The sequence below is a fragment of the Castanea sativa genome, chromosome 3 (genome assembly GCF_040712315.1).
Source record: "Castanea sativa cultivar Marrone di Chiusa Pesio chromosome 3, ASM4071231v1".
Lineage (NCBI taxonomy): Eukaryota > Viridiplantae > Streptophyta > Magnoliopsida > Fagales > Fagaceae > Castanea > Castanea sativa.
In genome coordinates this window covers 2160887-2178850 of record NC_134015.1, presented here as the reverse complement: position 1 = coordinate 2178850, position 17964 = coordinate 2160887, and the positions used below count along the sequence as shown (strand labels likewise).

Genomic DNA, 17964 nt, shown 5'->3' with positions numbered 1-17964 from the left:
GGTTTGTGAACTAGATATTATAGGTTTATTGGTGTGACTATTGAAATTTTTTGTATTATTTTATTACATTGATTCATTATTCAATGTTGATTCAAATGCACCTTCATTCTTTTGTAAGTTTTTGAACAAATTTTGTTGAGAAATTAATGGGATAAATTTGTATTCATTGGATGTTACAAAATGTGCATAGCATTTGTACATGGAAATTGAAAATGATTTTCATTTCTTTATTTATAACCTTGTTCTTATTTATTTTTTTTTTTTTTAAATCATACAAAAATGTTTGCAGTGGATGTAAAAAAAAACAGATTTTTGAGAGAGCTATTGTCAACTTAGCTGACTCTAACTTAGACTTTGATATTTCATTCTACCAAATTCAATAAATAACCCACTAACTTTGTTTTTAATATAACTAGCGTTTAACCCGCGCAATGTGCGGGGTCGTTTGAAATCTCATAAAGAAGTGTCCAATATCTCCTAAAAATTTTATAAAGTAATTTCTTCAAATTACTTCATGTGTGTACTTCCCTACTATGAGAGATTACAAAAAAAAACTACAAAAAAAAAAAAAAAAAGAATCTAACTTTATGCAACTTCAAATTACATGACAATTTCAAATAGCAAATCTGCCATTCCTAAGAACCACAATGAATCACACCGAACTAAAACTTGCAAGGCAATTTCAAATACCAATCCACCATTCCTAGGTACCGCAATGAATTAAACCATGAAATTAGAGAAAATTTTACAACCAAAAAGTTTAAAAGAGAAAAATGGCTACAGGTTTATGAAATAGAAAGTCAGGAAAATATTAGTCAAATAATAATGCATAATTAATAGTACATTGGAATCTCAAATTCCAAAACCAAACCAATATATAACCCTTAAAAGGAACATTGAATCCAACCTTTTAATCACAAAAGAAAAAAGAAAAAGCTGTAATGAATAATCAAGCCACAACATATAAACAAAACAAAATTCCACCTACAACAAATAAAATGCATACTCAATGGTAGATGGGAATCTCAAATTCTAAAACCAAACCAATTCATAAGTCATTACCCATAAAAATGACATTGAATCTTAATCTTGGCCCTAAATTTCAATTGCAAAACAAAAAAAAAAAAAAAAAAAAGCTCACAATCCCCAATAAGCTGCAATGATACAGAGAAAATCTATTAACAACCCATTATTATGTAATCATCTATTCATAAAATTAATAAATAAAAGTAAATCATCTATAAGTACTCAAATCCAAAACACTAAGACACACAATAAAAACAATCATACCTTATTCTTTTGAAGGTAATCGATTTTTCTCTTATATTTCTCTCTTGTGTAATCATATATTTTTTTTGTTTTATTTGAATAATCTATAGGAAGTGAATCATATGATTCACAGTATTCAGTATTGTGGAATTGACTAATCTGTGTCTTATTTACATTAAATGTATCACTTTTTGAAACCACTTAATCTAAAATTTTATGCTCAATGTTGCTCGATTTGCTTTGCTGGGTGGTTTTATTTCCTTCCTCTGCGTTTGTAAATACAGGACTTCGAGTCCATTTCCTTTTGTAACCTCTCTCAAGCCCATAGATATTACAACCAAGTAGCCTAAAGCCAGAACTGTTTTTGTCAGTCCTGCTTAAACTGTGAAGCTTTCCCTCCAAAAAGTAGCTAATGTGGAGATTCTGCATCTAGGAACTTGCAAGATGGAAAAGCACATGGAACCTGATTCCACATAACACAATCAATCAGCTTTGACCTGAGGAAGAAAAAACAAATGATAAGAGAAAGATTGGAGGGAGAAATAAAAAGTTATCACAATGAACCAATTGCAAATTATCTACCACCTCAAGCATCAGTGCTGCATAATGATATATTGCAGATATAATTTTTTTTTTATTATCCCCAAAACAAATTCCAAATTTTCATTAAAGCAGAAGAGCCCAACAATGTGACATACATCATCCAAAATATGAAGCCTATCAAACTCTAAAATGCATACTATAAGCCAATTAACAATGTGACTATTACCAGACCAGACCACCTTTCAAACCCATGAAAAACCAGAATAAAAGGCTCCCAATCAAACAAACCAAGGGTACATACAAAAAAATGTACATAACTCTATAGTGGAGGAGATGCCACTAAGAAAGTCCTCACAAATTTTGTACACAATCATAAATTAATCCCGCTTCTATCTTAACAAAAAATACTCCAATGCTAAATAACAAAATGATACCAAAAAGTATAAAAATATACATTAATATAAAAACAAAACTAATGCTTATTCCAGTAGAAAAGCCTTAAAAAATGGACTCAATACCAGGGGGGAGGGGGAATACTACCAATAAAATTTTAGACTTTATCCCTAGTAACATACCAACCCCTTTTATCAGCAACATTTTCAAACCAAACTTTCACATAATGTGATTCAGAATCATCCAAAAGTGGAGGTAATCCATAGCATCAAAAGAAGGATTAATGAAAAAAAAAAAAAATCAAATTTGTTAATATGATGGACCCAACTTACAAAAGCCAGCAATCTTGAAGAAACAATCTAGCTTTATTTACAATAGAATTTCCCAGCAAATCAATTTATTTTTACTTCTAATTGAAGAAACAATCCAACTTTATTTACAATGTAATTTTCTAGAAAAATTCATGGCAATATGTACAAATAAGATGACATAAAATAACTTAACAATACATTTAGTTTACTCTTCTTAATTAAAAAAAAAAAAAAAACTTAAAATACAAAACAAAAGGGATTGAACCCACATAGGGTAACATGAGAATTGTAGAGAGCAAATGGCAAAAAGGCAAAAGCAACACAGAGCAATGCAGCTAAACAGAAACGCAGTGCAGAGCAACCCCAATGAAACCGAACAGCACACAGAGTCAAAGCAAGAGTAATAGCAAAATCAAAAACAAAAGCCAACACACTATATCGTTTACCCAACGTCGATATAATTCTGGCCAAAACCCATTTAGCAAATACAACATAGTGTCTCCCTAATGAAACTTAGTCCTTGAAACTTCATCCATCTCAATCGCCAATTTGTTGGCATGCCAAAAATAGTGTATACCACCGATACTCAAGACATTGTGAATGCCAACCTAAACCTTGTAAATGGTTTAAGAGGCAGAATCTTGGGAATGGAAAACAGGTGGTGGTTGGGGATGTTGGAGATGCAGAGGAAGGGTCTAAGGAGAGATTTATGAGGTTTTGAAGGGTTTATTTAAGAGTTGGGCAATGAAGAAGAAATAGAAGACGGATTGGAGGGTTTTGGGCTGCGTTGTTTCAGATAGAAGAAATAGAAAATGGGCACTAATGGTTTTGGGCTGCATTGTTTCAGATTTTGCGTTGTGATTGTTTTTAAATGGTTTTTTTCTACATGGCAGCAGCTCCTAAATTGCAGGTATAGAATAACTAATATTTTGTATATCAATTATAGTTATACTATCTAAAGAACAATAATTCCTACAACGTTTATTTATTTATTTACAATATAACCAAGGACAGTATAACGGAAAAAACTTAGTTTAAAAGTAAATAAATTTTAAAATTAAAAAGAATCTTCTAAAACAACATAAACAATGTTCAGACATGTGGATAAGGAGTATTTAATCCAAACCTAATCCACAATGTATATTGTTTGTTCTTAGATAGGAAATATTGGCATGAAAATCTACAAAATCACCTCCGCAAAAATAGAAAATGAGAGTACTTAAAATGAATGGTTATGCAGTAATCATTCTTATTCAGTTTAGATGGATAAGAATTTTAAATGCAGTCTGCCTCCTACTTTAAGTCTATAAAAATTACAAAATCATAAGACTCACCAAGAAGTGGAGAATAACAGTAAACCCATTGGAAACCACTACAATAACTACCATATACTATAACATCAGAATTTTCTTTTTCTCAAATTTTAAAGGGCTTGCTTGAGTTGATCATTTTGATTTACTGAGAAATTAATCAATCCCTTCAGGCAACAAAAATTTGTCATAAGTAGCATAGTTGGTCTAGAATACTGCAAGATATATTGGTAAACAGCCTATTGGGAAGATTTTAGGGATAACCACTCAGGTAGCACCATAAGCTAGAGAACCATATCAGGGAGGAACCAAAACTTTATCATAGCAAAACCAAATAATTTTATTCCCCTCTCAATTAATTAAAATAAAATCTAAGATTTCTAAATTAAAATTTATTTTCTTTCCCTCATTTTCTCAAAACCCAATATACGAAAACCCCATCACAGGGTCATATTTATTTCCTAATAAACGAAAACCCCATCACAACCAATGAAAAACCATATCTAAAAACTCAAAACTTTTAATTGTCACACACTTTCTCAGCACCCAAACAGAAAACAAACACACACAGAGAGATAGGGAGAGCAATACCTTAGTAGAATCATCGAACACTTTCCGAAGAAGAACTTCATAATTTGAGGGCAACTTCAATTCCTAGAATCAGAGCCACGCAGTCCTCTGGTAAATCACCCAAATTGGGAGAAAATAGAAGAGAAACAAGTGTGAATTGTCAAAGAAGGATCTGCGAATAGTTTTATACAATTTGAAACGGAAATTGAATTAAAAAAAAAAAAAGCATGCCTACCTTCTGAAATGTCTGTTGTTGCAGAGAAGGAATGGGATAGCGTCTGAATCGACTGTTGCGCTTCCTTTTGGATTTTCTTTTTTCCTCCGTTTGTTGGTTTGGAATGGAACATGCAAGCAATAAGACACGAAACAAAAAAAAGAAACGTTTGATGAGAGGAAGATTATGTTTGTTGGTTGGAAAACACTGTTATGATCTGCCTGTATATGGAGTTTTAGAGAAAAGATGGAGGTCAGAGCGAGTCTGAACTTTTGATCGGGAAATATGGCATTTGGGTTTTTGGGTGTGTGTTTGTTTTTTATAAGCGTGTTTGTGTTTTTATATGACTCTCCTAAAACGGTGTACCGTATGGTTGTTTTAAAGAATAAATTGTAAACGTGGCAGTATTTTAAGTGGCCTTTTTTTCCTAACGTGGCAGGGTCTAAAAGGTCAAGCATTGTAACGTACGACTATTTAAAAAAAAACTGTATACGTGTCTGAATTTCAAATAGGCAGTTATCCTATTTGTCAACACGTCCTTAAATATAGGAACCAACTTTCTCTCAGCTTCGTCTATTATATATATATAGATAAATAGAGGATTCAAACATGAGTTCTTCCTTTTAAGATTCAGACAATACTATATAGTGTTATAGGGCTCCTAATAGTTGCCCCATTAACTTTGGCACTTACGTGAGTACAATTTCTTTTACCAAATAAGACCAAAAGATGCAAAAATTAATCGTTCAAACTCCCCATATTATTGTTTCCTCCAACGATTGAGCAATGAATTATGTGAAACATTGACTTTACCTGAAACTAATCCATTTTTTTTGGGTAAAGTTTTACTTGCAATTAACCTGAATCTCATTTTATATATGGTTTACTTTGTAATATGTTTTTTTAGTCAAGTATTTTATATAAATCAATTGCTATAATGACAAGATAAGTGGCACAATAAGTTAGAAGAAAATGTTTCACTCCAATAAGGGGAGTCCTTCCTTCATTCATAAAAGTTGTAGGCCCTACCATGGGTCCTACATTGGGATCTACCCCTCTTGTTTGAAGTGTGAGGAGTGAAAAATTTCTCATGAGTTAGAGCATTAGCATCTGTCTTTCTAAAATTTTCTGTATATTTTAGTATTAAAACATACATTTTTTATTTTACACTGACACTTTACAAAAACACTCACGTCAACCTATTTATTATATACTCTTTTCTCTTTATATAATATATTTTTTTATTTTTTTTATTATTATTTTATTAGCCCACATTCAAACACTTTCTCCCTCTTTTCTGAACCCTATCTCATGGTAAAGGCGACGACAGCTATTCATTTTGTCTCAGTCCACCAAATAAAAGTTCGGATTTGTAAGTAGAGAATGACATTTTATCAATCAAAGAGGACCTTTTCCTTAGGTGACATATAAATGATCATCTAAAATGAGTTCTAATTGATAATGAAATGCTAGCTACTTGGTCAATGGGAGACCTAGCTAGTTTGTTATGCTTAATCATGAAAATTATTAGATACTCTCTCCTTTAATATGTGAATGGTAGATTAAACTATAAAATTAATAATTAGGCCCCATTGCTATTATGTGAGAGGAGAGAGTATATTATTATATTTTGAAAATATTGAATAATATATTACTTGGTTGATCACTTGTGTTCTCAATTGTAATACTTTTTGTTTATATGAAAAATGCCTCCACACAGACACACACACACACACACATATATATATTATGAGTGCATGAAATGAGATAAATAGATTTTTATAAAAATATAATGGAATAGAAAAGATATATATATATATATATATATATATATATATATATATATATATATTAAAGTCTAGTTTCCTAGAATATTTGTAATATATAAAAAAAAATGAAAAGAAAAAAAATTACTATTAAATCTCTTGTATTTTATTTCTTTCCTTTTTAAATAGAGATGGCACCTACTATCGAATAAAAAGATAGGAAAATTTTTTTTTTATTTCTCTTAATTATTGAGAAAAATGATTATTTTTCCTAACTTCTTACCTTCAACTCCCTTGAAAAAATATCAGAGTAGAATAATGGCGGGATCCACTATCCCCATCAGTTCACATCCATCCATTTCCTTGTCCTAATCAAGATATTAAAACATCTTGAAAAACTTTACGAAGATACAAAAAATTGAGCTCACTGACCTAGTCTGCAATAGATGCATGTATGTGGGGTATATATATACGTACATTATTGTACCTTCTTACCAGTCAAAGAACATAAATGCATCACTACCCACTCAATTTCTAATGGGCTAATAGGATGGAAGATCTTGTAAAATAAGCTACCGTACGTTGGAGTAAGGCAAGAGGACCGTTTCCTCTTTGTTACCATGGAAACCCTCAAACTTAGACAGCTTCAAGTCTTTCTTCTACGCAGCAAAACACGTTTGGTTTACAGAGTAAAACTGCCAGTCCCCTCTTCACTAACTTCATTCCTATAAATACTTGGCTAACAACAACCTTTATCTTCATCTCCATCTTGTTTATAATATTCTTCTTTAGCTGTTCTTTCTCTGCTCTTTACTCTCAGTCTTATTCATTCCCTCAGCAGAGTATTGCGGTATTTGGGTTGTAGAGTAACTATGGCAATAATCAAATTTTTCTTGGTTTTCTTTGTTACTATGTCTATGATGGTGTCAATGTCACTGGCGATGCCATCATTCAAAGTGGGTTTCTATCAATCAACTTGTCCTTCTGCAGAGACCATAGTGAGAAACACTGTGAACAAAGCTGTGTCAAGTAACCCTGGCCTAGCTGCTGGCCTCATCAGAATGCATTTCCATGACTGTTTTGTCAGGGTATGTTAATTAGCTCTTTGCAACACCAATTAACTTGTTATATGTTTAACAGAAACTGTACCTAAATTTGTAGTCCCTTTTGCTTTGTTTTTTTCCCCGCTAAAAGAATATACCTTATAAGCTGCTTAATTACTAAGATGTGGAATTAAATCATATTGTACATGTTATCTGCGCCAGGGTTGTGATGCTTCTGTCCTACTTGATTCAACCCCTGGAAATCAAGCCGAGAGGGATAATCGAGCCAACAATCCAAGCTTAAGAGGCTTTGAAGTGATATTTGAGGCAAAGGCTGAACTTGAAGCTCAATGTCCACAAACAGTCTCATGCGCAGACATTGTTGCATTTGCTGCTCGTGACAGTGCTTACAAAGTTGGAGGCATAAGTTACATGGTGCCATCAGGACGCCGTGATGGCAGGGTATCACGTGAAGATGAGGCCACTCAAAACCTTCCACGACCTACCTTTAATGCTCAGCAACTCGAAGAAAGATTTGCACAAAAAGGACTTGGCCTTGATGAAATGGTGACACTTTCTGGGGCACATTCCATTGGAAGGTCACATTGTTCTTCTTTCTCAGAGCGATTATACAATTTCAATGAAACAAATCTACCAGACCGTTCAATGGATCCCATATTTGCTAGAGACCTAAAGACCAAGTGTCCAAAAAATGCTAATAATGGCATTGATCCAACAGTACCTCTTGATGTACTTACACCATATAGGCTTGATAATAAGTACTATAAAAATTTGAAGAACCACCATGGCTTATTGACCTCTGATCAATCTCTTTTGAGCAGCACTTCAACAGTTGAAATTGTTAGGAATAATGCAAGGCACGGTCAAGCATGGGCTTATAAGTTTGGAGCAGCTATGATAAAAATGGGTTACATTGGTGTGCTTATAGGAAGTCAAGGTGAGATAAGGAAAAATTGTAGGTTTGTGAACTAAATATATATTCTAGGTTTATTTGTGTGACTATTGAAACTTTTTTGTATGATTTGCTTACGTATTTGTTTCATTTTTCTATGTTGATTCAAGTGTAAATTCGTTCTTTTGAAAGTTTGTGAGTGAAATTTGTTGAGACATTAATGGGATAAATTGGTATTTGTTGGATGTTACAAAATGTGCAAAGCATTTCGTTTCTAGATCTTGAGGTTTAAGTTCATTGCTTTATTTACAACCTTTTTTATAATGATACCGAAATATGTGAAGTGATTGTAACACAAACAAACATAATTACTTGAAAGTGCTATTAACCAATTCGCTGACCCTAATTTAGATTTTGATTTTTTATTCAATAAATTTTAATACATAAAATTCACAGTTGACCATCAAATTTTTTATTTTTATTATTATTATTATTATTATTATTATTATTATTATTATTATTAGTGGAGATATCTACCTTTTTATTATTATTATTAATTCTTATAATAATAACTGGTTATTTAAAACCTAAGTTCTCTGTATCGAAATAAATAGACAATACTATTGAGCTATAAGGTACTTGATAATTGTCCCTCTAAGTGTGCATTTGGTATTAGATTATTTATCTTTTCGCTGATTTTTTTTTTTGAAATAGTGCTAAATCATATTTTTAATTTAAAAAAATTTTGAAAAAAATTTATATAAAATCCAAATACTAAAATCTAAACGACTTATTTATTTATTTATTTATGAAATAGTTACAATATGCCGTTAAAATTAAAATGCATGAACACCAGTATTCATTTAGTTAGTCATTATGTCTACTTCCCCAAGAAAGAAGAAAGAAATCCTTTATTTGATTATCGAAATGAGAGATCTTAATAACACTTCTAATTCTTGACATTTATAGCTGCATAGCGCATTTCTCAACTGAGCTAATAAATTGAACATGACGTAGGATGCCACTGAAAACCTTTTGTAATTTTCGTACCCCAATCTTATTTCTATGACGTGGAGGGGCCAAATTAGTTGAGTTGTTATTCAATGCGATGGAGTAATAAGTGAAATTTTATGTAAATTGTTCAGTGTTAATATTTTAAGGTTTATGCTTTACTCTAAATAAAGATATACCCAATTTTTATTTGCACATATAGGGCAAATGTCCCAATACCACATCTTTTTGCTATGGTTTTTTTTTTTTTTTTTCAATTTACTTTATTTCATGTTTTCCATGAGGTAAAGACTGATAGAATAGAGGCATTGAGTTGTTTATTTTTTTTTTAATAAGTAATAATTGAAAGAAAAGAATAGGGGATCCTCATATCTATTAGATAGACTATAAAAATATCTTTGAAAGTAATTAGAAACATTCTATATTAAAGGGTAAAATTAATATTTAAAATTTAGAGATAACAAATCTCTTGCCAAAAAATTCAATTGAAATAAAATAAAGTAATTTTTGTGAATTAGTTGGAGTATGCTTTTATCTATTAATTAATAGGTTTTCTAACAGAACTAAAATAATTACGAAGGTGCAATAAACACTGAATGGTCGAACTAATTAAGAAACTAGTTGTTTTTTTCATAGTTAGCCTTATGTATTAATCCATGAAATTAAAGCTGGGATTTGTAAGCCAAGAAAGGAATTTCATTAGGCTAAGAACGAACTCTTCCCTATGGATGACACCTACATGGTCATCTTAAGTGGGTTCCAATTAATTTTGAAATGTAGCTACTTGATTAATGGGATATATTTAGCTAATTTGTCATGGTTAATCACCAATGGCGGCTCTAGAATTATTTTTAGGAGTGTCAATAAAAAGATAAATTTTGGATAGGAAATGATTCTTATAGTCGATGAGGTTTCCTTACTACATATTTGACCATAGTACTAGCATACAAGAAAATAAAAAGATAAACTATTACTTCATTTGGCATATTGGTTCATAATACAATGAACATACCTATTGTTGTTGTTAAAATGAAATCTTAAAAATCTTCAATTGTTTATAAATACAATAAACATATTAATTATTATTGTTAAGTAAACTTTAATTACTATTGCCCAAAATCCTTTTATTTATTAGTTTGTCTTTACTCTTTACGATTCTTTTATTTAACAATTTAACTCAACTTTGACAACTATTGTTCTTTGTAAGTTTATTTAGTTTGTGTTTGAGTCTTGATTATAAAGCGAGCTTATTGCTCTCTTTCTTTTCTTGTTATATGCAGGTCTCATGTGAGTCCCTACTTGTTTTATTTAGCTTTTACCTTTTAGTTGGGCTTTTTTATTGGTTTAAAAATGCTAAGATATTGGTAAGAGGATCATATTCAATGTTATTTCAGCTGTACTTTGAAAAAAAATAAGTCAGAGTGTTGAAATTTTTATTTTAGGAGGGTCACAAAAAAGAAAAAGAAAAATATTATATATAATATTTTTTTTTTGCAAGTCAGCTAGCGCCACCCTTATTAATCATGGAAAATTACTAGATACACTCATAGTAGAGGAACGTAGTACTCCTTTATCCTAGCTATATGAATGGTAAATATTATCATATAAATCTAATTAATGTGAGAGGAAGTATCACGTTGTAAAACTTTTAGAATATTGAATAACTACTTGTTTAGTAACCTATTTTCCCAATTGCAATAAATAATTGTTCCTTCATAAATTAATTTGTCTAATAAGTTATACTCTATTATGGGTGTTTATAAACACTATATATATGAAATGAAATGAAATAATTTAATATTAAGTCTCATTATATTTTATTTCTTTCCATTTAAATAGGGACAAAAAATTCATTTCCTCTTCACCTATTAGACTTGTTCCATTCTTCACTTCTGAAGAGCTCTCAAACAGTAGAATAGTATTAGTGGGATGCACTAATATTCCTTTCGGTTTTTTTCCATCAATTTTCTTGTCCTAATGAAGTTGTTAACACGTGAGGAGAAACTATAACCCCAATGATACTGAAAATTAAGCTCATTGAATACTCTGCATAATATGAATGACTGACCCAATCTGCATATTATGTAGGGGTGTGCAGAAAACCTACCAACCCGCCAAACCCGACCCGACCCGACCCGCCGGGTTGGGTCGGTTTTTAGGGCTTGGTGAGTTGGGTTGGGTTATAAAATTTTTTTTTTTTGTAGCAGGTCGGGTTGGGTTTGGGTTTGGGTTATAAAACTACAAACCCGCCAAACCCGACCCGACCCACCCATATTTTAATATATATATTTAAAATATATTATATATTTAATAATTTTTTTAAAGTTAAAACTCAGTTGTAAAACACTTCATCAATTCCTACAAACATATATAATATAAAATCCTATTACTTTCTTGAATATATATTTAAATATATTATATAATTAATAAAAAAATATATGGGTTCAATTTAATAATAATAATAAAAAATGTCCAACCCACGGGTTAGGTTGGACATATGTGATGGGTTGGGTTGGGTTGGGTCAGGTCAAGGTGTATATATAACTCATAATTAACGTTTTAAGGTGGCTACAAAATTTAAAGAATATTAGCACTTCTAGAATTAATCCCCATTCAAGGCTATCATACGGACTTTTCTAACCCGATTTTTAAGGCCATAGACCCAGAATTTAATTTATTTAATTATTTATTTATACTTTTAATATTTCGAAATGACATTAGCAAAAAAAGCCAAGCGATTTTCATTAATCAAGAATAATGACTACAATACAAGAACTCTGTTTTATATATATAACTAATAGAGTTGATTAACATGACCAAAAGTATCCTATCAAATACCTGTTATAAGTGGAAAAAGTCTTGTATGAGATGGACTGATGAGATATCTTCTAATTATCAGTGATAATCACGTGATATAAACACTCTACATAGATATACAACACGGAACACAATAAGCTTAGGCTATAGTCATCTTTTGATTATGAACAACCAATTCATGTTTTCATCAAATCAACTGGTTTTACATTTGAATCTCTAACCAAATATGCTCTTTTAATATATTATTATATAAGATGTAGATTTATCTAAAATGTAAGGTCACTGTTCATCGCTTTATCTTTTGGTGGTGGAGCCAGGATTTTGGTTAGGGGAGTGAAATTAAGATAAAATATTGAAGACAAAATTAATTCCAAAATTTCAAATTAATATAAAAAAGAATATATTTGATTAACATAGAAAATATATTATAAATGTAACTTATAAAAAGAATAATATCAATCAAAAACACAAAAATTAATAAAATTATATATTTGTAAAATAGAGAGATAGAAATTACTTTTAAAATTGTATAATTTTTTGGGAGAACAGTTTGGTCCCCTTGGGTCTATTCGGTCTACTTCAATCCACTTTGGTCCAATTCGTTACACTTTGGTTTATTTGGCCCATTTCGGTTCATTTGGTCCACTTTGTTCTATTTGGTCCATATGTCCATTTGGTCTAATTCGGTCCAATTTGATCCACTCCAGTCCAATTTTCTTTATTCGGTCCAGTTTGGTCTATATCAGTCCACTTCCATTCAATTTAGTCAATTTCGGTCCATTCAGCCAATTTTGGTACTATTACTTAAGAATGAGAAAAGATAAGTTTAGGTTGAGAGTAATAAGAATTATTTGAGTAATATTAATTGTAATTATAAGATAAATTCTGATTATCATGATAATCTTTATAAGTAAATGAGAAATTTGAATAATAAATTTAAAACTTAAGAATTTTAGTTGTACCAAAATAACTTAAAAAAATATAGTAGTAATGCATAATAACAATAGTTAGAAGAATATGAACCACTTCAAAAAGGAATAATATCAATAAAAAACACAAAAATTAATGAAATTATATATTTGTAAAAATAGGGAGATAGAAATTACTTTTAAAAATTGTTTAATTTTTGGGGAGAACAATTTGGTCCCACTTTGGTCTACTTCAGTCAACTTTTGCTCATTTGGTCCACTTTGGTCTGTTCCATCTATTTTGGTCAATTTGGTCCAATTTGGTCAATTTCTGCCTATTTGGTCCATTGTGTACAAATTTCTTATGGATTGTACTATGATCCAATGCATAATTGTCTTCGAAATTAAAAAAAAAAAAAAACATTATGAAGAAAGATGCAAGAAACACGGTTACACCAAAGTGGTTGAACTAAGCTACTAGTTATAATTTTACGGCTAGTCATTAGTCATAATGCATTTAGTCCGCGAAATCAAAGCTGGGACTCGTAATTAAGCCATTTTCATTGGTTATTTATTTTAGAAGAATCAGGCAAAGAAGTGGATTTTTCCATTTGGATGACATGCTAAACTGAATTGTCATCTAAAATTGGTTTCCATTAATGCAGAAATGCTAGCTACTTGGTCAAGGTGAGAGACCTAGCTAGCTAGCTAGCTTGCCATGCTTAACCACGCGCTTTCCTGGTTGTTCCCACTGGCAATTAATGATTATTCCTTCCTAATTAAGTTAATCTTTAATGTATGATTATGATGGTTGTCAAACACTGAACCCTTTATTTATTTATATATATATATGTATATATATATATTATGGGACAAGAAAAAAATTATTATTATTTTTCCTTTCTTTAGTCTATTTGAAATTTATATTAAAAAATAAAAAATGAAAAGAAAATAAGGGTCTGTTTAGTATGTGTGCTTAAACAACAGTTTTCAGTTTTTTTGAAAATATGTATGGGTAAAAAAGTGTATAGAAATATGTGTAATGTTATTTAAAAACTGAAAATATTTATTTAAACCTATGTACCAAACAGGCCCTAAATATTTTAAAATATAAATTTTAGTATTGTGCAGTTGAATCTGTTGTATTTTATTTATATCAGGGTTAAACTTGAACCCCAATAAGATGAAAATTAAGCTCACTGACCTAGTCGGCATAATTTGTATATTTGAAGGGTATATAGGTAATTTTATCTAGCCATTGCCGGTTTGACATCCATGAAAGTCAAAGAAGAGACATGCTTGATCACTCACTCCAAAACCTGATAGGCTAATAGGCTGGAAAATCTTGTAAAATAAGCAACTCTTGAAGTGAGCCAATGTAGACTGTTTCCTCCTACTTACCATGGAAACCCTCAAACTTAGACAGCTTCAAGCTTTTCTTCTATGCAGCTATACACGTTTCTGTTTACAAAGTAAAACTGCCAAACTCATCTTTACTATATCTCTTCTTGCCTATATATACTTGGTTAACATCGACCTTTATCTCCATCTCCAACTTGCTCATAATATTCTTCTTTCAACTATCATCTAAGTTCTTTCTTTGCTCGTCTCTTATCCATTCATTAATTCTTTACAGTATTGGGTTATTTGGGTTGTAGAGTAACTATGCCAACCATCGAAATTTACTTGGCTTTCTTTGTTACTGTGTCTATAATGGTGTCAGTGTCATTGGCAATGCCATCACTCAAAGTGGGTTACTATCAATCAACTTGTCATTCTGCAAAGACCATTGTGAGAAATACTGTGAACAAAGCTGTGTCAAGGGACCCTGGCCTAGCAGCTGGCATCATCAGAATGCATTTCCATGATTGTTTTGTCAGGGTATGTTAGCTCTTTGCAACACCATTTAACTTGTTATTGTTCATTTTAGCTCTTTGCAACACCAATTAACTCTGTCATATGTTCTATAGAATCTGTTAATTTGCCATTTTTCTTAAGCTTCTCATGCATGTTTCAAAGTAATTATTCATCGAAAAAGAGAAGTTTCAAAGTCATTTTAAAGACCCATTAATATATATATTTGTTAAGCTTCTTATGCATTTTTCAAAGTCACTTTTAAGGCCCGTTAATCATGTTATATTTAATAGAATCTGTAATTTTCTTTATGAAAAAAATTATATTTTCTAAAATGACAGATGGAATCACCTTAATAATTAATATAAAACCATATAACTTGGACGAATAGAAAACCAAAGTGAGAGGTGGGGATTGAACCTAGTTGATCATTACATATAGATGTACTCACGTACCTAAATTTGTAGACCCTCCTTTTTTTGCCACTAGAAGAATGCTTTGAAAGTTACTTAATTACCAAGTTGTTAGAGCTGAATCATGTTTTGCATCTTATCTATGCCAGGGTTGTGATGCTTCTATCCTACTTGATTCAACCCCTGGAAATCCAGCTGAGAGAGACAGTCCAGTCAACAATCCAAGCTTAAGAGGTTTTGAAGTGATATTTGAGGCAAAGGCTGAACTTGAAGCTCAATGCCCACAAACAGTCCCATGTGCAGACATTATTGCATTTGCTGCTCGTGACAGTGCTTACAAAGTTGGAGGCATAAATTACAAAGTTCCATCAGGACGCCGTGATGGCAGAATTTCACGTCAAAGCGAGCCTATTCTAAACCTTCCACCACCTACCTTCAATGCTCAGGAACTCGAACAAAGATTTGCGCAAAAAGGACTTAGTCTTGATAAAATGGTGACGCTTTCTGGTGCACATTCCATAGGAAGGTCACATTGTTCTTCTTTCTCAAAGCGATTATACACTTTCAATGAAACAAATTCACAAGACCCTTCAATGGATCCCATATTTGCGAGAGACCTAAAGACCAAGTGTCCACAAAATGGTGGCAATGATGATCCAATAGTACCACTTGATGTACTTACACCACATAGGCTTGACAATAAGTATTATAAAAATTTGAAGAAACACCATGGCTTATTGACCTCTGATCAATCTCTTTTGAGCAGCCCTTCTACAGTTGGAATTGTCAGAAATAACGCAAGGCATGGTGAAACATGGGCTAATAAGTTTGCAGTAGCTATGGTGAAAATGGGTTACATTGATTTGCTTACAGGAAGTCAAGGTGAGATCAGGAAAGATTGTAGGTTTGTGAACTAGATATTACAGGTTTATTGGTACGACTATTGAAATTATTTTGTATTATTTTTTTACATTGATTTATTAGTCAATGTTGATTCAAATGTTAATTCATTCTTTTGTAAGTTTTTGAACAAATTTTGTTGAGAAATTAATGGGATAAACTTGTATTCGTTGGATGTTACAAAATGTCCATAGCATTTTTGTGTGGAACTTTAAAATTTTGTTCATTTTTTTATTTACAACTTTTTTTTATTGAAAAATTGTACCAAAATGATGACTAGGTTGAATCTTGGTGTGACGGTGTCCTCTATAAAAAGCGACAAATCACAAATTCGAGTACATAAATTAACTTCTCAAATTAATTTAGAGGAAGACTGTTTATCATTACCACTTCTAGACTTCACAAAAATAGGAGCTTTGTGCAAAACTCTTGCCAAGCGGGTTGTGATTTTGTCGCTAATGAGACAACTCAAGCTTGTGCCTACATACATATGGCCATAGGCTTACTTCTAGCGAGACTTGGATGGAATCATCCAAGTAGCCCATTGAGACAGTGTTGGCACTACAAAAAGTGGGATTTGAGTATTACAAGTATACTTGTAACGAAACAAGAAAAAGCGCTAGCCACATCTACACTAGCCACATCTGCGTTATACCTCAAAAGGACTAGTTACAATTAGGCTCCTTGTAGTTTTTAAAAAAGTCAAGTTCAACTCAGTAAAAACTTGATGTGAGACTCTTCACACACCTACACACATCACACAATTAATCAAATTGGGACATCACAATATTGAACTGATGGGTTGGGATTTGGGAGAGCTCAATGTCATTTCGTAGAAATCTTGAATCTAGGCCTAATACTGTACAGTCTGTACAATGCCATTATTTGTTTCCATTGAGCTTGGGCTTAGCTAATTATAATCCACACTAAAAAGAACATTGAACACCCTTGAAACCACCATATTATTCTATCAACGATATTATTATCATAATCTAACTTTATTACTTACACATAGGTCTACTGATGACAGTTGGTGAAAAAGTAAAATGGTTGTGCGCTAATCACAAGTTGATATCCAAGTATATTGAATATGTCTACTATCTATAGATTTTTTCTTATTATTATAATAAATATCCACTAATTCAGTTATTCACTTAATATTAAAATGTATGAACATCAAATTTTCTATGGATTCTCAACTAAAGAAAAAAGAAAAAAGATAAAGAAAAAGAAAGAGTGAAATCAGAAATCTTAAATAATATATAGTTAGCACATTGCATTTATGGATAAATTTAGTTGATACTTATCCTTTTCTTAATAGGTAGCACACTGTAAAATGGGTTTCCATTAAACAGAAATGCTAGCTACTTGGTCAAGCATGCTAAACTAAATTGTCACCTAAAATGGGTTCCCATCAATGCATAAAAGCTAGCTACTTGGTCAAGCATGCTTAATCACGCGCTTTCCTTCTTGTTTCCGCTGGCAATAAATGCTTAATAATAATAAGTAAACTGAATAAAAAATTTAATTAAATATTGAATAAAAAATAGAAAACAATTGAAAAAACAAAGTAATTAAATGATTTTTTTTTGCTACAGTCAATTTGAAATTTTTTATATATATAAAAATAATGAAAAGGCAATAAATATAAAAATTTACTATTGGATCTCTTGCATTTTATTTCTATCCTTTCCAAAGAGGGACAAAAAATAAAACCAAAACGTCACGT

At 31.4% G+C, this 17964-nt stretch overlaps 2 protein-coding genes and 1 long non-coding RNA gene across 3 annotated transcripts; 2 read left to right on the top strand and 1 right to left on the bottom strand.

Moving 5' to 3' along the window:
- Positions 1-1277: 1277 nt before the first annotated feature.
- Positions 1278-4907, bottom strand: LOC142629652 (uncharacterized). Its single transcript, XR_012843089.1, has 3 exons — positions 4632-4907; positions 4418-4504; positions 1278-1766 (listed from the first exon to the last, which is right to left on the bottom strand). It is a non-coding gene; the product is annotated as an uncharacterized LOC142629652 (long non-coding RNA).
- A 2235-nt stretch (positions 4908-7142) lies between these two features.
- Positions 7143-8573, top strand: LOC142629281 (peroxidase 5-like). Its single transcript, XM_075803232.1, has 2 exons — positions 7143-7464; positions 7642-8573. The coding sequence occupies exons 1-2, from the start codon at positions 7249-7251 to the stop codon at positions 8410-8412; spliced, it is 987 nt and encodes a 328-aa protein (XP_075659347.1). The 5' UTR covers positions 7143-7248; the 3' UTR covers positions 8413-8573.
- A 6130-nt stretch (positions 8574-14703) lies between these two features.
- On the top strand, positions 14704-16435 carry LOC142629368 (peroxidase 5-like). The gene is made up of 2 exons (XM_075803349.1): positions 14704-14949; positions 15485-16435. Exons 1-2 carry the CDS (start codon positions 14734-14736, stop codon positions 16250-16252), a joined length of 984 nt encoding a protein of 327 aa, XP_075659464.1. The 5' UTR covers positions 14704-14733; the 3' UTR covers positions 16253-16435.
- The last annotated feature ends 1529 nt before the right edge of the window (positions 16436-17964 follow it).

Bases quoted from the DNA above. Each gene is read 5' to 3' on its own strand.
- LOC142629281 (XM_075803232.1), top strand. From the start codon at position 7,249: ATGGCAATAATCAAATTTTTCTTGGTTTTCTTTGTTACTATGTCTATG. The intron at 7,465-7,641 runs GTATGTTAATTA...TATCTGCGCCAG, and splicing joins TCCATGACTGTTTTGTCAGG to GGTTGTGATGCTTCTGTCCT.
- LOC142629368 (XM_075803349.1), top strand. From the start codon at position 14,734: ATGCCAACCATCGAAATTTACTTGGCTTTCTTTGTTACTGTGTCTATA. The intron at 14,950-15,484 runs GTATGTTAGCTC...TATCTATGCCAG, and splicing joins TCCATGATTGTTTTGTCAGG to GGTTGTGATGCTTCTATCCT.